The 21,548-nt window shown below is 40.9% G+C and overlaps 1 protein-coding gene across 25 annotated transcripts in view; it reads right to left on the bottom strand.

Moving 5' to 3' along the window:
- CLASP2 (cytoplasmic linker associated protein 2) overlaps positions 1-21,548 on the bottom strand; it is a 218,126-nt gene that overhangs the window by 23,930 nt on the left and 172,648 nt on the right. For 13 of the 25 annotated variants that reach the window (XM_059728738.1, XM_059728722.1, XM_059728724.1 and 10 more), the window contains 4 exons: positions 16,102-16,265; positions 14,457-14,535; positions 14,284-14,334; positions 6,849-6,992 (listed from right to left, as the gene is read on the bottom strand). In XM_059728738.1, coding sequence (XP_059584721.1) covers positions 6,849-6,992; positions 14,284-14,334; positions 14,457-14,535; positions 16,102-16,265 — 438 coding nt within the window. The remainder of the gene's footprint in view (positions 1-6,848; positions 6,993-14,283; positions 14,335-14,456; positions 14,536-16,101; positions 16,266-21,548) is intronic. The other 12 variants (XM_059728727.1, XM_059728729.1, XM_059728732.1 and 9 more) reach the window with 1 other exon arrangement.

The following is a 21,548-nucleotide window of genomic DNA, read 5'->3' as shown; positions in this document are numbered from 1 at the left end:
TCAGCTACACTAGGGAAACAGAGACATGGAGGCCATGTAGTTCTTAGAGCATCTTCTACTGGCCAGGCAGCACAGTTGCAGCCTTTCCAATAACTCAGCATAAATGCATGCTATCTGGGGTGGATTGTAAGAGTGCTTACAATCTGCACATTCACTGGGTGCATGACAACTGGAAGTATTGCTTTCCATTTTTCTGCTTGTAATGTGTCTATATCATATAGCATAATGGGGTCAGACCACAGTGTGGGCCTTTGTTATACATAATAAAACTGTTTCATATAGAAGGCTTATTTACAAAGAATACAAAGTATTTAATTGGGGACACAATGACCATGACATTCAGAATTTATTCCCGAGTGGCTATGCTATGTGATTTAGTGAAACCAAAATGAAATCCACAGATTCATCAACTCTTAATACAAAAAATGACTAAACTAAAGAAAAAAGGGATAGGATTATAATACATATATACACACACATTACCTGAGTCCCTAGACTGTACATTCAGCTAACAGTACAAGTAACCTTATTGCCACACTCATCTTCCTTTTCTCTTCTCTGCTATATTCCATCAGTGCATTGCGTCTTCTTAGAAGGTAAACTTCTGGCGGCATGGACTATTAAATTAGTATACAGCACCACAAAGTAAGGATTCAATGCTAGTTCAAATCTTTGGACTGCTTTTAAAGATGTACGGGTTTGGTTTGAATACAAGTGATTTTAAGAAGCAGCTTCACTTAACCACTGTTATAGTCTGGGAGTAAAACAGCATTCCCAAGATTGGCCACAAATGAAGCTCCACCTGAGACACCAACCTAACCCTTGATTCACAGCAGAGCTTTATAACAGGATTGTGTATTTTCTCCTTCCATGCTTTGACCAGCAAAGAGTTCAGTTTTCAATTTAATTTATCATCCTCTGGCTTCAAAATAAACTACTTCTCAAAATGATGTAGTACAATTTACAACCCAGTCAGCAGCACTTTTTTCAAATCAACTACAGACTTCATTGCTTTGGTTTATGCTGGTTACTTTAAACACATGACCTTTATGACTATGAAGTCTACAGATCAATTGATTGATTTATTCTGAATGAAAGAGGCAGAAAATCCCAGTTCACTAAACCATAGCAAAATGGTCAAATTCAACTATTGCTTATACTCATATTTAGCTACTAGAAAACATCCCTATTGGGAAAATAGTGGTGGAAAAAAAGCCAAAAAACACTATTTTGTTTTAACATATATGAAAAGAGCATTTAAATAAGGTTTCCACCTAGTAACGCAGAAAGCTGCTGTGCCTGTTTATGTACATATATTTTTTCATTCTAACGCAGTTCAAGAAAAATAGTTTAAAAGTTTAAAAGGGCCATCCGAATATTTACTGGTATAAATTTTTTTTAAACAGTTACTAGAAGCTGTAAGCCGTTGGCTATTGCAAGTGGCTCTCTGATAGTACAAGAAAGTAAAATAAGAAAACTGCATGCAATTAAATGTTCCAGATGAGGAAGCTCTGTGGCAGCTCCTACACGATTTCATTACTTATTGACCTAACAATGCATATTAGATATTTTATGCCATCAGATAAGACCGTTTGCCACGTGTCTTACTACTTAAAACTTTACTGATTTATAGGATAGTACTGCTTCAGTCCCCTTACTACTTTATGGTCCGTAACATCATAAAAATATGGTAACTTAGCAAGACAAGCAACAATGTGATAGGATCGCATTGCTCCTTTATGACTTTGCTATGTTGGTTAACTATATCATAAACAAATGTTACAAAATACCCAGAATATAAATGACTCCTCATCCATTCCCTGTAATGCATCCCTACAAATTTCAAAACATTACAAAAAAGTTGCCACTCTCAGTATACTTTTTGCTTCATCTCTGCATTACAGGTCTTTAAAAAATTGAGTTGTCTTCTAATCAACAAAAGCATCTTCCTCAAAAAAAATTGCACCTACAGAAAGTAAAAGCTTGATTTGGAAAGTGAAAAACTGTTAAAAAGAGTCAAACTGAGTAGCACCTTATTAAAAAAAAAATCCTTATTAAATTATAAAATGTCCTTCAGTTTTATAAACAGAGATAACAAGGGATAAAGTGGGACTGTTACACAGTGAAGATGGAGGAGAGATTAAAGATTATTTAGGTATAATCCAAAAACTATATGAATACTCAGAACCAGTTTTCAGCAAAGACAAATCACAAATATGCAGGCAAAGGCAGGACAGCTGCTAGGAAAGAGGCTATGGAAGTGATACAGACAATGAAAACAACCCAAAACAAGACATATCATGATCTACTATAGAAAGAAAACAGTGAATCCAGGAGAAGAAAGGAAAGGAAGGAGTAAATAACAAGACATGAAAAAGTAGACTCGAACAGTATTTCAACTATCCCTCATTGTTCACAGGAAAACAAGACGACTAATATTTCTTCCCAATCCAATTTGGGGAAAAATTCCTTCTCAACTCTCATTGTAGCCATTAAGCAGTTTGAAACAGAGCACATAAGCAAGACACACAAGATACATACCCAAAATCCAGTGCTTTGGGGTAAGGAACCCACTTCCCCACCCTCAAGTCCTATATTCAAGGGGAAGGAAAATAGTTATCTGCATGTGACCTGCAGAACCCCTGAATTATAGGATTAATACAGCACAATATGACACAACAAGTATTGTAAATATATTAAAGATTCAAGAGGAAGGAGGAAGAACAAGGCAAGGGAACCTAATCCAGAAAGGGCTGGTCACAGCCATGCAGACTAGGGCTGTGCGAAGCTTCAGTCACCAATTCGATTTGGAGGACATTCGGCCCGATTCGGTGGCCGAATCTCCGAATCAAATCAGCAGACCCATTAATCTCTCTGAATCAAATCAGAAGCTTCCGATTTGATTCAGAGAGATTAGACGATTCGGACACAGACACATCTTTATATATTTTTTCTATGTACCTCAAGGTACCAGGTGGTTTGTGAACACTGAGATGGTGGGGCCCTTAGCCTGTACTTGTCCATGGGACTGTTCCATCCTAAGTTCAGGACTTTGCATTTGTCCTTGTTGAACCTCATGAGATTCCTTTTGGCCCAATTCTCCAATGTGTCTAAGACACTCTGAATCCTAACCCTACCCCCCAGCATATCTACTACTCCCCCCAGATGGATGTCATCTGCAAACTTGCTGAGGGTACACTCTCTATGCCATTTGCCAGGTCACTGATGAAGACATTGAACAAAATCAGCCCCAGGACTGACCCCAGGGACACTCCACTTGATACCAGCTACCAAATAGACATCAAGCCATTGATTACTACTCTGAGCCCAATGCTCCAGCCAGTTTTCTATCCATCTTACAGTCCATTCATCCAGCCCATACTTCCTTAGCTTGACTGCAAGAATGCTGTGGGAAACTGTATCAAAAGCGTTGCTAAAATCAAGGTATACCACATCCACTGGTCTCCTCACATCCACAGAGCCAGTCAACCTCATCATAAAAGGCATTTAGGTTGGTCAGGCATGACTTCCCCCTGGTGAACCCATGCTGACTGTTCCAAATCATCTTTTCCTCCAAGTGCTTAGAAATGGATTCCTTGAGGATCTACTCCATGATTTTTCCAGGGACTGAGGTGAGGCACTACTGGTCCATAGTTCCCTGGATCCTCCTTCTTCTCTTTCTTAAATATCATCATGCCATCTCTTCCACAAAAGAATCAAAATCTACTCTGAACAATTTAAGTTCCCTGAACCTATGAGGTCATTTGGGAAACCATTCCAAAACTTCCAGAACTTCATTTTTTTGAGAATTACAAACGTATCTTCTAATTTCCAGTTTAAACCGATTTGTGACTAGTTTGTCTGCATTTTTTCTCTACCCATAATATCTTTTAACCTTAACTCTTTTCTTTCCCTGGTATTTGAAACGCACTTTATGCCTCCAAACATGTTTGTAAAAAAGAGTACTCATATACCTCTCAGCGCCCCCCATACTTTGGTATTTTAATCTCTTCTGACAAGACAGGCTCTCACCTAATAATCTTACGGGCCCTTCTCTGCACCTCCTTGTTTAAATCAATCTTTTTTGAACAAAAGTGACCAGAACTATACAATACTGTAAATTAGGTCCAATGAGTGACTTGTATAACAATACTATTGCTTCCCTGTCCCTTCCAAAAATTAAGGCTTTTTCAGGTCTGAATCACACCAGCAACATGCAATCACCCAACAATCAAAGTTCTTGTCTCTCTTCTTCTCCGTTGCCTCAAATCTAAAAGCCACAGCTTATAACAGAAGTTCTTGACTTCAGTCCATGCACACAACTTTGTACTTTGTGCTATTAAATTTCATACCACTTCTATTACCCCAATCCAGAAGGTTATTTTTATAAAACTTATTTTTCCTCTGCATTAGCGTTATTTCACCCAACTGTTATCCACAAATTTCTTAAACATGTCTAATTTTCGCAAAAAGACTGCTAATGAAGATATTAAACAGAAGGAGTATTTTGAGGAATATTATTAAGTAATCTCTCTCCAGACTGATAGCTTTCAATATAACTTGATTTAATTTCTTTTTAGCCAGCTCCTCCTCCACCTCACAGTTACAGTATTAATCAGTACCTTCTCTGCCTCTGCTAAAAATTTCCCAAAGAATTGTATCCAAATGCTTTACTTAAATCTAGATAAGACTACACCTTTATCTAGAGGTCTGTTGCTCTGTCAAAAGGACATTAAATTAGTTGACATCAACACAACTGTTTTATATTTCTTTAATGAAGGTGTGTAGAAACACAGGTATATGCTGGCTTCATACTTGGGTTACATTTTCAAACTTGTTTAGCCTCTATAACTGTCCAGCTAATGTGATTAAACTCAACAAGTTATATGAAAATCAAAGATCTGCACATGCGTTAAAAACCAGTTACGTAAGACTTTTCCACTCAGAAAAAATTACAGGAAACATTTAAAAACAAATGGTGACTCTCTCCATATATAAAATCTTTAAAACCCTGTAACTTTTATTGAAAGGCTCAACTTTTGCAATTCTTTTTGAAAGGTACATTTATTAGCAACTTCCATGAAGTCTTAGTAGTTGATGGAAGATGATATACATCTAAAACACGTTTGATCAGTCTTTTGCTACAGGGTGCTATAAATTCTGGACGTGTGACATTTTTGACGAGCAGCTCAGAACTAGGTAGTTTAAAGTATGCAGAAGTATTTAGCAAAAGTCTTTTTCACGTTAGGTTTCAATATTTCCATTTTTTCAAAAGACAACAAAAAATGCTAGAGCTGGGAAAGCAGTCATGGAATGTTAATGGTCAATTCCGAGACAAGATTATTAAGAATAGGAATGCAGAGGAACACTGAAATTTTTGAACAGATAATGAAAAACAGGTTTCAATATTAGTATGTAGGAAAGGTGAAAAGGAGAAAGGATGAAGGACACCAAAATTAATAATTTAATTAATTTAATTAACTTAATAACACTTCAATCGTTATCGTTATGAAAAAAGTACTAAAACTTATGCATTTCTGTGATGTTCTCCCCCACTTTTTGCTTGCATATAATGAATTAAGTTTCCTTTTATAGCAGATTTTGGCAGCCCCCTCTTTTGTAAAATCTTGACATAATTATATATTTAGTGGGGGAAATAATTTTAAGAATCAAGCTTTGAAAGACAAAGATGATGTGGGTAAAGAATAAAGGGAAGGTTCGGGAGGAATGATTTTTGCCAAGTTCAATTTGGGTTACACCAAGAGCTCCTCCAAAAAAGAAAAAAAAATGGAGACCAAAGGCAAATCCATAAATTAACAAGGGGAGTACAAATAACTGGAGTAATGAAAGTAGATTATATTAGCTCAGCAAGGGAAAGAAAGTTGACAAATGGGAGGATTCAAAGATCTAAAGGAAGGAAAAGCTATTAAAAACTTGTTCAGAAAGGTAAAAATCCTTTAAACTGACTTGGAGAGGAGAGGTTGGCATAAAAATCACAAGTGAGCTCGCAATACCGAATATTCTGACGTTAGCAAAGCCAAAATCTTTTCAATATTTTCTTTAAACAGGGAAACATCTCTCACTCATCCGAGAAACAAATCTTTCTAAAAAGTGTATTTTAGTTTTCCACAGCAATTGTAGCCTTTATCTGATCAGCTCTTTGATACTATTTTATTAAAAAGTCAACTTTCTTTTGTCAACAGTTCAACAATTACTCCATAATCCTTTCATCAAATACAAAAAACTTTGTAAAATCTGAAGCAAATGAACTATAATTTTGGCTGCTTACTCACTCCTCCTGTGGTGAATGTATTATTACTGTGACAGAGGGTGGTCCTTGTTGAAGTAATATTAGTTAAAGCTGCCTAAAGAAGGCCACTTAAATAAATGTAAATGCCATGCAAGTATCTAAAATAAAAGCAATGTCAGCCCTTTTACCATAAACTTAGGTTTCATCCCAATCAACTTGTCCTTTCTAAAATTCTAAGATGTTTTAGTAAGAGACTAGCAAAAATGTTCTTAACACATACTTTTTACCTTAATATATATAAGGCTTTTCTCCCCCCTCTGTCTTAACCCATTATGTTTGAATTTCATTTGCATGGCAAGACTGATACTAAAGTAGGTAACTCCCTAGCCTTAGAGAATAAACTTAGAAAAATTATTCTCAGAAAGATGGCCTGACATTACAAATCCCAAATAACTTTTTCTTTTAAAGTATGTAGTGCAGGCTACAGCTATATAAAAAACAACTACCTCTTTATTGTGACAATACACATAAAACACTATTCAGCCTCAAAACTAATGTAGAGGAAACTAATGATTAATTTCAGTTTTATTGGACGTACCTTCCTAACATCTGAGCTTTTAGGTTCTGTGGTCCAGGTGATGATTCGAGATACTGCCAACCGAGTCTCACTTGAATTAACGAAGTCCCCTGGGTCCATCTGCTGTGCAAGTGTCTCTATGTATTTAAGAATTGCAACTTTTACCTGCAAAGATAGCCAAGAGTCAAGTAGATTGATAAAAACTGTATGTTGCTTACAAAATAAATTTCCTTTTAAAAAAAAAAAAAAAACAAATCCAGAGAAAATTCACAGAATCAAAACTAAGTTGTTTCTTTTTTTTTTTCTTCACTAATTTTAAAACAATTACCTGGAATCAATATGAAAGAGAAAACCAATATAAAACTCAAAATGAACATACTGTACTAACAGACGTCTTAATTTTCACTAACACCAAGATCACCAGCATTACTCCACATTTAAAAGTCTAGAAATTCATTTATTTTTTGATTAGTTTATATTTGGAGTTGGGGGCACAAAGCAGCAAAGTATGGCAAAAGGGCCATTTGATCAATCCACGGATATATACAGGTGTAAACAGCCTCTTCCAGTACACTTAACTTTATTAGAACTCAGAATCCACTGTCAGTCCTTCCTGGAGCAGCAGCTTGTGTTTAGCATTAAGTATCTTTGGGATAAATCCTGCAAAGAACCTTTCCATTGTAAAAAAGTAAGGGAGTTGAACTGTTACAATAACACTAAATTAGTCAGGGAGGTCAAAACAAAGCTGGCTGTGAAAAACTGCAGGTTTTCATAAAATTGAAAGAATGTGCAACAATATGGCAGATGAAGTTTAGTGATGTACATGGGAAAAAATAACCCAAGATACACATATTCAGAGAGGATCTCTTCATAGGCTGTTACTACTTAAGAAAGAAATCTTGGTGTTATTGTGGGTAGGTCTCTGAAAACTGCAGCCCAGTATTCAGTAGCTGTCAAATGAAAATAGAACGTTAGGAATTATTAAAAAGGGAACTAAAAACAAAACAGCAAATATCATTGCATCGCTGTATAAATCCATGATTTGCCCACACCTTATATACTGTGTGCAGTTCTGTTCCCCCACCTTCAAAAGGATATAACAGAGGAAGAGACATTAGAGAGAAGAACAACAAGGATGATCAGGGGGTGGAAAAGATTCCTTGAGGAGAGACTCCATTGGCTAAAACTTTTCAGGTTAAAAATGACGGCCGGGGGGGGGGGGGGGGGGGGGGGGGCGGGCGGGCGCAGAATGATAGGGAATAATAAAAACACAAATGGCATAGAGAAAGCAAATAGGGATTTACTATCTCTCACAACATCATAACTAGGGGATATGCAATAAAACAATTATAAGGGAGCCAGTTTAAAAATACAAAACAAAAAGAAGTCATTTCAAACAGTATGTAGTTAACCTATGGAACTCATTGTTTACAAATAATAGATGTTATAGCCGCTGAAAGTTTAATCAGGTCCAAAAGAGGATTGGGCATATTCATGCAGGACAGGTCCATCAGTGGGTATTAAACATTACAGTTTGGGGTGCGACATCCAAATTATGACTTTATAGGACTCTGAATACTGGAAGGTATAAGGGAAGAAGGAATAGATAAGTCTGGATAGGTGACTTTCCCTTAGCATCCATGTTCTGCACTGAGATACAGGCTACTTGGTTAGATGGACTAGTGGTCTGACCAACTACAGTATTTATGTTCTTAAATTGGAAGAAATCTAGCATACACACATGCACACACACCCCTTTTGAACCAACTGATGAGTAATGAATGTAAGTACGTGTATGACCGGGCAGTAGGCAAGAAAATAGTTTCATAGTTGGTAGGGTCGGAAGGGACCTGAGCAGATCATCAAGTCCGACCCCCTGCCATGGCAGGAAAAAGTACTGAGGTCAAACGACCCCAGCAAGGTGTTTGTCTAACTTCCTCTTAAAGACCCCCAGGGTAGGAGCCAGCACCACTTCCCTTGAAATTTGGTTGCAGATCCTAGCCACCCTGACTGTGAAGTAGTGCCTCCCTATGTCTAGTCTAAATCTACCCTCTGCCAGCCTGTGACTGCTATTTCTAGTCACTACTGGTAGTTCTCGGGGGAACAGGGACTCCCCCAGTGCCTGCTGGTCCCCTCTGACTAGTTTGTAACAGGCCACTAGATCCCCCCTCAGCCTTCTCTTGTGGAGGCTGAACAGGTTCAGGTCCCTTAGCCTCTCCTCGTAGGGCCTGCCCTGCTGCCCCCTGATCATGCGAGTGGCCCTCCTCTGAACCCTCTCAGTGCTGTCCACATCCCTCCTGAAGTGCGGCACCCAGAACTGGATGCAGTACTCCAACTGCAGCCTGACCAGTGCCACACAGAGAGGGAGGATTGCCTCCTTAGACCTGCTCGAGATGCACCTGTGGATGTATGACAAGGTGTGGTTGGCCTTCCTGACCGCGTCCCCACACTGTTGGCCCATGGTCATTTTGACATCAATAATGATTCCAGGATCCTCTTCTGCCTCTGCGCTGATGAGAAGGGAGCTCCCCAGCCTGCAGGTATGCTGCTGGTTCTTCCTCCCCAGGTGCAGCACCTTGCACTTGTCAGTGTTGAAACCCACCCTGTTCTCATCCGCCCACCCCTGTAACCTGTCTAGGTCCAATTGCAGCCTATTCCTCCCTTCTAGCATACCCACATCCCCCCACATCTTAGTGTTGTCAGCAAATTTGAACAGGGTGCTTTTTACCCCCTTGTCCAAGTCACTGATGAAGATGTTTAAGAGCGCAGGTCCGAGGACCGAGCCCTGGGGGACCCTACTGCCCACATCCCTCCAGGTCGAAAATGACCCATCCACCACCACTCTCTGGGTGCGACCCATTTGACTGGTGTTGACGCCACAGTCCCCTAGTTTTTTTAATGAGAATGGGGTGAGAGACAGCGTTGAAGTCTTTCTGGACTTCAGGAAGGCCTATGTCCACTGCTACCCCTGCGTCTAAGGATTTTGTGACCTGGTCACAATAGGTTGGCAATTACTTATTGAGATCATTTTCTTTAAACTTTTCAGCTGTTTTGTCTCCATGAATAACTGAACTATATCAGAGATGCTCTTCAGTAAGAAAAGTACAACCTCACAGGATAGGGTTTTGGGTTGACTTGGAATCTGTTTTTGGCATGCATTACAACTGTTCTTAATAGAAATGGGCCACTTTGATACTTCTCATAATTAACATAACAGTTCAACTATTTATACAAATGTATACATTTGTGGGAGGAAAGGCAACTCATATTACCATATTTAGTCAAATCCAAGATGAGGTCCCCTCCCTGCAATACTTTCAGTATTCAGAGTGCACACTGCATCTTCCTCCCTGCTCTCATTTATTCTAATGCCTACAATGTATTTCATAATGGTTGGGCAACTAGTCTACTAAAATCACTACTTATCCCATTGGCCAATATTATCTTCCTGAATTTGTCTGTTGCCTCTTAGATTTTTAAACACATTAGGAAACATATCTTCTCATTCTGGTTTTTTTTCAGTATCCTAGGACACCGAGGTCCTGGTCCATACCTAAGGCTCTCAAGTGCTATGGTAATAACAGTGTTGGAACAAAGATCTTCACATGAAGTGACCCGTAAATGGACTAAACAGTTTAAACCAGTGGTTCTTGACCAGCATGCTGCAACACCCTGGGGTGCTTTGAGACCCTCCTAAGAGTACCATAGGGTGCTGCTCAATATTGGCACTGATAGGTATGCAAACACCTACACATGATTCACAAGATAAACCCAAAGATTTCAAACAGGAATCCACAGCATCAAAAGCATTCTGACCAGTTGTGGTGCGAGTAGTTTGCAACAGAATTGCTTCATTATTCTTCTGTAGTCAAGAAGTGAGTGAAAATTAACAGCTGGCATTTCCAAGGGTGACCTGAGACCAACAAAGGGTGCCTGGAGTCTAAAAAGGTTGAGAATTACTGGTTTAAGCTACAGTAAGAAGTAGTTCGGTCTTTGCAGAATGATCTTTCATATCAGGTCAATTATAATGAAATTGTATCAGCTTCACTGCCAAGAATATACTGATTACCAGTGGTGGGGCAACTCCATTCCTAAAAACACTGAACAATGTGACAGTGCTGACTGGGAAAGGGGTTTCGTGTGCTGCAAAAATTTGGATTTCACTCATTCCACACTGGGATAAAACACAAACCTTACAAAATCCAGAAAGAAAGAGAAAGAGACACTTGTGCACCTCCAAAAAAGTCAAATAGCCCAGTAAGTGCACTTGCCTGGTATGTGGGAGATGCAGTTTTAAATCTCTGTTCTCTTAGGTTGAAACCGAGGACCTGAAGAATCCCAGTCTCCTTCATTCCAGGTGAGTACCCTAACCCCTACGCTCTTGCCTATTTTGGCATAAAAGCTGTTCTTTTATTTATTGCTGAGAAGAGGAGAATTGGGGAGGGAAAATACTGGCTCTCTGGGGACACTTACCTGGACATGGTAGATGGAGGGGAAAAAGACACCTGAGGATGGGTTTCCTAACATCTCAAATGAGTGTGCCCTCTGAGTTAATGGCACTCTCCCCCTCTCCCCTTCCCTATCCCCCCTGAAGTTTTGACCAGAAATTCCATCCTGGATTTGCCAAACCATTCCCAAAAATGGTATACGCCTTCCTGTGACAAGTTTTGGTTTCAACAGATCAACATTTGGTGAAAAAATGCTTTGTTGGGAAAAAAATCCTAACCAACTCTGCTCGTAATGGCTACACAAGAGATGGACTCCAGGATAAACAACAGGTGGCTGAAATTCAACCCAAAAAGGATTGAACTGATGTTTCATGGAAAGAAGTGCTTTGAAGAGCCTGCTAGAACCCCTTTCTTTGGAGGCAAACATCCCATATTTGCCAAAATAGCATGAGGTCTTGAGAGCCTGCTTTACTTATCACTGAACCTGCCAAGGAATGCTCTCTAGAAAACATCACTTCTTCTTAGACATGGATTTCATCAAAGTGATTTATGACTTTGTCATCCTCTGGCACATCTTAATGCATTTTATTCAACGATGAATGCAAAAACAATGACCAGACCCTAAACGATGCTAAAAATGGCTCGCTTCTCCATGGAGTGATTCACAAAAACACAGTGTTCCTGTTTTGGTTCACATTCCACCTTTGCAGCAAATTCAAAGTCCTGCTTCTAATCTGCTAAATCACTAATAGGACAAGCCCAGCTACATTAGAGGTAAGGTAAGTATCAGCACAACATATAAACAGCTGCACTCCTTTGCAGCGAAAGCACATGACAAAGCCCAGGACAAAGCATAAGAGCCAGACACACATTCTTGGTCAAAGCTGAATCTACCTATAGACTAATTTGTAGGAAAGATGAAGAATCTAATCATCATCAGGTTATACTGAAAGACCTTCCTCTCTGATCCAGTTTTGTGATCATAAACATAGAAATAAAAGGCATTTCCAAATTCACCTAACCCACCCAAAAATCTCTCCCTTTAAAAAAGAGTTTTCTAGTGTTAGAGAGGGGGGAAAAAAAAGAGTTGAAACTCTGAAGTCCACTAGGGACCTTGGCTATAACAAGGTAACTAAGTTATGAGTCACTTGGGTACAAATATAAACACTGAAGTCAGGTAGTTAGATATTTAATAGATATTTCTACCATATTGTATTCAATTACATCTAATAAATACATTATCCACATCTTTAGTGATAGTTTAGGGGTGTCTTTGATGGGTTCGAACTGTGAATTGAAAAGGCTTTTGGCTTTCTGTATACAAAATTCTTTCTTGTTAATCTAGCAAATATAGTTTAGAGAAGAATTTAAGAATAGTTTCAATTTTGTTTCAAAGTAACATACTGATAAACATTTGAAGCCACAGTTCCAAAATAGTGGACTTCACTGATAACACCTGCTCAAGAAATCTTAAAGATTTTTTAGTGCTTAAGAAAAATTAACTACCCAAATTCTGTTTCTTAACCTAGGTATTTCTGACTTCCTTCGAAGTTATCAAGATCTGCTTTGACCCAACCCATCCACCCTCTCTACCTTGTAGCTTTTGATCTCCATATCTTTGATGGCTTTCACTCTTTGGCCCTCATCTTATATCAGAAGTTCCTACCTTTTCCCCCAAATTACTAGTCTGAGCTTTACAAAAGGGATCTGCTCATACTTTAGTGCAGTGGTTCTCAACTTTTTCAGGCTCAAGGCACCCCTCAGAAAATGCCAGCTGTTAATTTTCACTCACTTTATGACTACTGAAAAATAATAGAGCAATTGTTACACTGCAAAGAACTTAGAAAGACCACAACAGGTCAAAATGTTTAACACTGCCTATTTCTTTTTGATCACTATGGCACCTTATAGCACCCTTGAAAAGATCTTGCATCACCCAGGTTGAGAATCATTGCGTTAGTGGTTACATCAAGAAATCTATGGAAAAAATAAACTTAAAAATGATTAATATACAACCTATTAGTCTTTTTGGGGAAAAACTGTCTTCCTTCAGAACATAGTTATAGAAAATTTATGGGATTTCTTGACTATTTTACTGGTTTAATTCAACAGCTTTGATAACAGTCCCTAGTTTAAAACAGCATAATAAAGCAAAAATTATCCTTAAAGAGTTTACCAGTGTAAGTCTTACTGCACTTTAGACAGAGAGAGCAACAAGATATTTCATGTAGTCCCACTGTAGTCAGGGCAAAAATATTACCTTATGCAATGCTATCTTGTGCAACACATTCAATTGTGTAAAATTATTCCGCGCAGTAAAGAGCAGAAAAATGCCAGTTTTGTATATGCTTGTTATTTCCCCAATTTGTCTTAATTGTAAACCTTAGGTTTTATTCCCTTCATACCAAAGCCAGATTTTTCTAACTATAGTTTCACTACAGATTTCAATCTTTATTTTGTAAAGGTGTTCCTATACCTAAGGATTTTTAATTGGTGAAAATATGTGCATTTATAAGGGAACACTTGGCTTTTAGAACAGCAACATAAAAAAGTATGCACTAAATATACCAAAAAGAGAACTTATTTTGAAAGCAATAATTTAAATATGCAAATTTGAATATACATACATTAACAAACACAAAACACACTAGACATAAACGATAATTTAGTAAAATATCTTCATTGTCAGAGCCAATAAATCTGGACAGGAAGATTGGGAAATCACAAACATAAAATTAGGAAAGATTTGAGAGAGTGAGTTTGCATAACCAGTTTGGTGTTAGGCAGCCATCTTTGTTGCCCCTGTATTTACTGAAGTACAGCCTTATTAGGTCTGTTGTCGCAGCAAATGCTTTGACTCTTGTGTAACATTTGAGCTGCAACATTTGCATGCTTAAAGTTTCTTGCAAAGGTTAGTAGATGCATACAGGTGCATACAAGTAAAACTTATCTGACACATTGTAGTTTTGCACAGGGTTAAAAATGAAGGCAATAATGCAGACAAAAACCTTTGAGCTCCAAAAAGAGCGAAGCTGGTCCTGCAGTGCTGGCTTGACTGTCTGAAATTTTATAAAAACAAAATCCACTAATTGAAAACCTTTTTGGCAAAACATCCAAATATTTAACAGTAAGAAAATTTCTATCAATATTTTGCTTATAATACAAGTTTGGAAAACATTACCTTCAAGCTTGGTGTCTGGGTCTGATCAACAGTGAATCTCATTAAAATACTGAATTGGAGATCATTTGGAAAAGATTCTCTGGAAAATGAAAGTATCAGGAAAACATGTTACATACATGGGGCTTATTTTAGCCACCTCTTTATGTTAAACAACTCTAAGTGGTACTTACAAAACCACCAGCATTAACAAGTATAGGGTGCATCTACACAACACAATGCAAAGCTAATTAGGCTATATTCCCCTTAGTCCAAACTACCATTGAAACTTCAGAAGTGGTTTTAAAGCTACCAACAGGTTCTTCTTTGAAGCAAAACCCTTACAGTACAGCAGCGGAACTCGATCTTTTTCTCCAGGGCTAGGGACAAACATTCAAAAAGCCTGATCCTGAATTGATTCAATCTTTGCAGGTTAGTCTAACCTGCCTAGGTTGAACTGATTTGTAACTGTACAGACATTCTCTCCGGACTGAGGAAATGCAGGCACATGCCTGTAGCTGCTCAGGCCAGGCACCAGGGGGTGATAGACTGTGTGCAGGGACGCTGTGCTTGAGGGGAAGGGAAGGGAAGGGAAGGGAGGTGGGGGGTCGGGGGGGGGGGTCGGCCAGCCCGGGTAGTAGCCTTGGCTGAACTGGCCAGAGAGGGGTTTAGTTCCCCCTTCCGTCTCACTAGCAGGACCCGAGCCAGGTCTGCTGGGCACTCTCCCCTTGCTGCAGCACCAGTGGGGCCGGGCATGTCCAGACACTGGCCAGTATGGCCCTTGAGGCAGATGGGACACGGAGGTAGATTATTCTTCCCTCTACTCCCACTGCCCCTGGAGGACTGCAGCAGGGTCTGCCCACCCCGACTGCTGCTGCCGCTTGCTCCCGGTTTGGGGCAAGCGGCAGAATAAGCCACCTCCTGTCCTCTCTGTCAAATGCCCAAGGGAGGGGGAGGAATAACCTCCTTCCTTGTGTAAGAGTTCCTGCCAGCCAGCATCTGGCTGCACCCCCACCCCACTGCTCCAGTGGCAGGGTGGGGGTTATTCCCCCTCCCTCCAGCTTCCGATGGAGGGGGCAGGAGGTGGCTTATTCTGCTGCCTGCCCCAAGCAGGGAGCAAGCAGCAGTGGCGTTTGGGATGGATAGACCCTGCTGCGGTCCTCCAGGGGCAGTGGAGATGGGGGGGGGGCGACCCCCCCTCCCTGCCAGTTTTGAAACTGGTTTATGTGCACTGAACATCTGTTCTGTTACAGGTTTAAGTCAGTTTCTGATCACATAAACCAGTTTGTGCGTCATGTCTGACCCTAGTCCAGCAGGCTGGGTAAGCAGTGCTTGGGCAGTCCATGGGTCAGACTGGGGCTGGTGGTGTGGGGTCCTGGAGTGGGGAAGGGAGCGTGGCCCAGCCCTGATTTAGCACTGTCGGGGGGGAAAGGGAGCATGGCCTGGCCCCAATCTGACTGTGTGAGGGGCAAAGGCATGGGCATTTGGCAGCAGAGAGAATGGCAATATTAAAGGCCATTGCTCCCCCCACAGCGAAATTTCCCAATCTGTAGGGAGCCCCATGGCCCAGACACATTTGGCCTTCAGGCCAGAGATTGAGCACCCCTGCAGTACAATAATGAGGGAAATCTGGAAGTCACTCAGCACATTTTGGTCAGGAATATATTACCTTGTGATATCAAGCGCCTTCTGAACTTTTGCTTGTACAGACCCAAGCAAATCAGCACCCATTTTTTTCAGCAGCTGTGTCAGCAATACAAACAACCAATCCTGTAGATCCTCTTTATGGACCTGGATGAAATCTACCAAAGTCTCCAAAAACATACTGAACACCTAAAAAGAGATAGAAAAGGGAAAAAGGGGTTGGGATGGGAAAAAAGAGGAAGTCACATTGACATGTGCTGAACTTGCAAACAAATAAGTAAGCAATAAGGGAATCAAAGGCAGAAAGAGGTAGTGATTTGCAGCCAAGCAGGAAAACAATCGGTCTTGCTTTTCATTGGCTTCTGGGATACAGGCATACATTTGAAACATTAACCAACTTCTGTGGAGTTTGGCAATTAGCTAGTCCATGCAGTATCAATGAGTAAAGAAATGCTCACTGTGATGGCTGGCACAACTTTTTTTTTTTTTTTTCAGCTTGACTTTGTTTCTCACTGCCTCAAGCTTTACGGCAGTTCTACATATCACATGCAGACTATTAAAATAACCTTTAAAAAAAACCAAAGAAGCTACATCACTATTTTAGTGAATTATTATTTATGGACAAAAACATACTGCATATCCACAGAATATCTGTGGAACGGACCAGGTTCTTTCTGTAACAGAAGATTTTGAAAGAAGAAATTATCCACCACAGCAGAAGATAAAGCAAAGTACATTTCAAATCCTGACATGTTTTTGAAATCCATAGCATATTAGCTTTCTAGAAAGGTATTTCTTCGTGCTACTTTGGAAAAGCAATGGAGTTAATCTGTGCCACTTTGTAAATAGCAAAGAGCATCAAAAGTAAAAGAACGACCCTAGCTGTAGGATCAAATCACAAGTGACATTAAAACCTGTGGTACAGCTTTATGACAAAGAAGAGGGTATGTGCGTGCGTGTGGTTAATACAGTTAGAAACTATCACTAACTTCTGGAATTATAAAGTTTCTACTAGAGTGGGACAAACATTTTCTAGATATCTGACTCCAATGTTAAATATTCTACCAGAATTCTAACCTAATCTTCAGATCAAAAAGGTATACTGCTGAGAAAAGGTACCAGATGATGGTAGCAGCTCTAATGAAAGCTCTTCTTTTCAACACTAGTCAATACAGTAATCAGGGTAAATACCCAAAACACAAACACAAGTCTAGAGTTTAATTCAGTGGAGGCCAATCTTTCTGGCAGGCTTGCTATATATTAGGCCTGTGCCCTACAAATCATTCCAATCCCCTTTACATACCCGATGCATAGCTCTGCTTTCTGCTCCCTGCCTGACTGGCTGCTCTGCTTTCTGCTCCCTGCCCTATCTTTCACTTTGCTGCCCATCTCCTTCCCAGTCTGCCAGGTGCTACACACAGAGGCTGCCTGTGCCACTTCTGGCACCAACATTACAGGGTGGCTACCCCTAGTTTAATCCAAGTTATCCAGTCTGGCTTTGGTAACTATTGATGTCTCAGCTTTCTTTTAAATAAAGATCAATTTAATTGCCACATCTGATGTTTTCACAAAATTCTTTCTATTTAGGATAGGCAGACAAAATTCTTCGGGTAGAGGCGATATCTTTTATTAGATCAACTAAATAGTAGCAAAAAAAATTCTCTCTTTGCAAGCTTTTGGGCCTAAATGCCTTTCCTCAGGCCCTGCATACTGGATTTGGCGCTCAATCCCAGTGAGCAGAGCTGGGTATGGGTGGTGCTGGGCCCCAATCCCAGTGTGCAGGGAGTGGGAGGGGGCAGCGCTGGGCTTGTGGACTCAATCCCAGCACACAGGGCAAGGAGGGGGCAGTGCCAGGCCACAGGACATGATGTGGCCCACAGATGGGCCCTGTCACTCATCTGGCCCAGGGGGCCAAAAGGTTAAGCACCACTGATCTAGTCTATTAATCCATTATAGTACCCAAAGAAAGGTAAGAAATTCACAATGGACAGATGTCCAATAATCTTTCCCTTATACTAAGCCTGATCCTGGTCAATAGTTAAGCATGATTCTTAATAGACCATATAAAACTTATAATACCTGGTCAACATAAATCATGATAATTCTGGATATTTTTCTTAGTAATTCTTGGTCTTAGTGTCATTCTGTGGTAATAAAGCTGGGGTGGGAAAATGCAGCCCACAAGGCCATTCTATCTGGCCCACAGGGCCCCTACAAAATTTAGAAAATTAATATTTATCTGCCCCTGGCTGCCTGTCATGTGGTCCTCGATGGCTTGCCAAAACTCAGTAAGTGGCCCTCCACCTGAAATAACTGCCCACCCCTGTAATAAAGTAAGCAGGGCAGTCAGTGTTTCCATCAAAGACTCCCCACCCTGAGAGATGAAAAGCTCTAATTAAATCTGCGGTGTGTTGGCCTGCTTGCTGCATTGGGAATGCTCTGAATTATTCACAGCATATGTGACTAGGACAGGTACTAGAATACAGCTCCAGCACACCTTATGCTGGGATAGCTAAGTTGTGGGTGCAAAAGCAAAAGGGAAGTTCTGTCTGCCTTATGTTTTGTTCAAATCTACTATGACTTTGTGCCAGTGAAAGTTAATCAGTACTAATGTATCAGTGCAATGAAAAGCAAGGTAGTGTTAGACATGACACAATTCCAAAAGCTAAAGGTGTAGGGCAAACAATGTAGCCATGTTGCAAATCCTATACATTTTATTACATAGGAAACGCTGTATTATTAAAACATTATTTAAATTGAAAAGTTGAGCACTGAAGGATCAGGAAATGTAAGATGTTAGAATCACATAATAGTTGGGCTGGAAGGGACCTCAAGAGGGCAGGACTGTCCCCAACTAAAACCATTCCACTCAATGGTCTGCCTAATTTGCTCCTGAAAACATCAAACAACCTCTATGAACAGCCTGTTCCAATGCTTCATTACTTGTACAGTGAGAAAGTTTTTCTCTAATCTCCAACCTAAACTTCGTCTGTTGCAATTTGAGACCATTGCTCCTAGGCCTGTTCCCTGCAGTCACAAAAAAACAGTCTATCATTCTTATAAGCACCCTTTAGATATTTGATATTGTTATCAAATTCCCTCCCTTTTAGCCTTCACTGGTAAACCATGCTTTCTAGGACTCTCACCATTTTTGCCACTCTTTACTGGACTCCTTTTAAATTGTCCAAATCTATGGGCCCAAAACAGGACACTCTCTCACTAGTGGGGTGGCAGGATAGAGTGTGGGAGAGTAACTTGGCTTGATTTACAAGTGACATTCTTATTAATATAGTCCCGTATTCTACTGGCCTCTTTTGCAACAGGAGCATGTTGCTGGATCCTATTCAGTTTATGGTCCACTGTACTCCCCAGTCCTTTTCTGCAGTACTGCAGCCTTAGCCAGTCACCTCAGTCTGTTTACGCACGCAAGCTTTTACCCTGTATCAAGGATCACCTAGGTCCGCAATTACAGCTGCACAACCAACCTTACTTTTAAGAGCTCCACTTTCTGGTCTGAATACAGTCCACTATACTAGGGATTCATGTAATCTTCTAGGCTTTTTTATAAAAGATGGAGGTGGGGAGTGAAAGACAGATACCCTGGTGCATGTGGCCAGTCCTAGTGCCCCCAGGCGTGCAGTGGGGCTGGGGTGGCAGTGGCCACACTCACTTTTGGCAGCCTCCACAGCAGCGGCCCCTTCCAGCTGTCGCTGCCAGTCTCCACTGCTGCTGTCAGACCCAGCCATGCTGCCCGGGCACTCTGACCCATCTGCCCTGCACCCACCACTGGGGACACTGGACAGAGTGGGAAAGTATGGTTTCCATGAAACCCAGCCCAGGACCCATGCAGACAGGGCTCATGGCCAGACGGATGGGATGGGATGGGATGGGGCTGCAGGCAGGGAGAGGCATCTGGGAGTGGGTCAGGCAGGCAGGACAAGGAGTGGGATCAAGACTGCAAGGCAGTGGTGACAGCATGGGGCTAGGGCCCATGGCCCTAGACACAGCAAGGATCCGCTGCCCACACATCCCTGAGATGCATGCCAGTTCCGCAGGCAGGGGTGTGTGAGGAGCGGATCATGGCTCTGTCCCCACCCCCACACTGCCATAGCTCCATGATCCTGATCCTAGCCCTGGCCCTGCCCACTTGTCCTGCACTCGGGATGGGGATGCGGGTGGGCAGAAAGCAGCATTCCAATCTGCCCATCTGTATGCCCTCCCCGCGCGGGTCTCAGGCTGGTCTCCATGGAGACCCTAGGATCCCTGGGCAGTGACAGCATGGGGCTGGGGCCCAGGGCAGAGCCAGGATCCACTCCCTGCATGCCCCTGCCTGTGAAACCAGTGGCCAAAGTGGCATGAAGGGAGCAGATTGTGGCTTTGCCTTGAGCCCCAGCCCTGTGCATTCACCGCCAAGCAATCCTGATCCCAGACTCACCTGCCTTCAGCCCCATCCCAGTTGCCCGCTGCCTAGCTGCACAGGGGACAGAGCTACTTGGGGAGTTTTGGTGAGCTGTTGAGGGTGGGAGGAGGGGGAAGGTGCTGACCTAGCACAGGAGGGGCAGGTAGTGCAGAATACTACAATACCCAGGGGTGCCAGGAGATCCTTTTAAGAATGATGTGGGCTGAAACATATTAGCAGTTATGTGTGCAGACACCTGCACATGATTCATGAGGTAAACCTAGAGAGTTCAAATAAGAATCCTGTGTGTCAAAAACCTTCTGACCTACTATAGTCTTTCCAAGTCCTACACAAAAGAAGTGTTCAGTTATTTATTTTTTGGTCAAAAAACAAGTGAAAGCTAAGAGCTGACAGTTTCTGAGGGATGCCTTGTGTTTAAAAAGGCTGTCACTGGCATTGACAAATGCTGTGCATATAACCTTAACTTTTAATTACTTGATCTTCTAAACTTGACAGGTCACTTGATCTTCTAAACTTGACAGTGTGGATATTTAGGGGTTTTCAAAGGTTAGGAAATTAAGTCACTGAACTTATATAGCTTACAATTCCTGCTTTATCAAAAGAGCATTTAAATTTCTTGAATTTGAGCAATATGATTTGCTGGTTCTCATACTGAAATCTGCAAGCTAAATAAGCTAGCAAAAAGCTATGTATATTCCTAAGAAGCTTTATAAATTGGGACTGGTTCATGTTTGAATTTATATAAACTACTACTACTTCCATGCCAATATTCTGAATTACTCTCATCTTGAATTGTTATAAAAGAATTTAAGCTCGAAGAGTTCCCAAAATAGATGTTCAAAATAAATTACCAAATGAATCATTTTCAAACTTAGCTGGATTTCAAAGCCTGAAAAGTATCAAGAAAAGTTTAAAATTCAGTTTCCAGTTACAGCTGCATCCATTTATGCCTGGAAACAACAAAATGATTGAATATTGATTAAGCTTCCCCAAAACATCTGTGTTTTGATCAAATATGGACAACTTGAGAAAATTATACAAGCATCCAAATA

This window comes from Alligator mississippiensis, chromosome 5 (genome assembly GCF_030867095.1).
Source record: "Alligator mississippiensis isolate rAllMis1 chromosome 5, rAllMis1, whole genome shotgun sequence".
In the NCBI taxonomy this organism is placed as follows: domain Eukaryota; kingdom Metazoa; phylum Chordata; order Crocodylia; family Alligatoridae; genus Alligator; species Alligator mississippiensis.
This window is presented reverse-complemented; position numbering and strand designations above follow the sequence as displayed.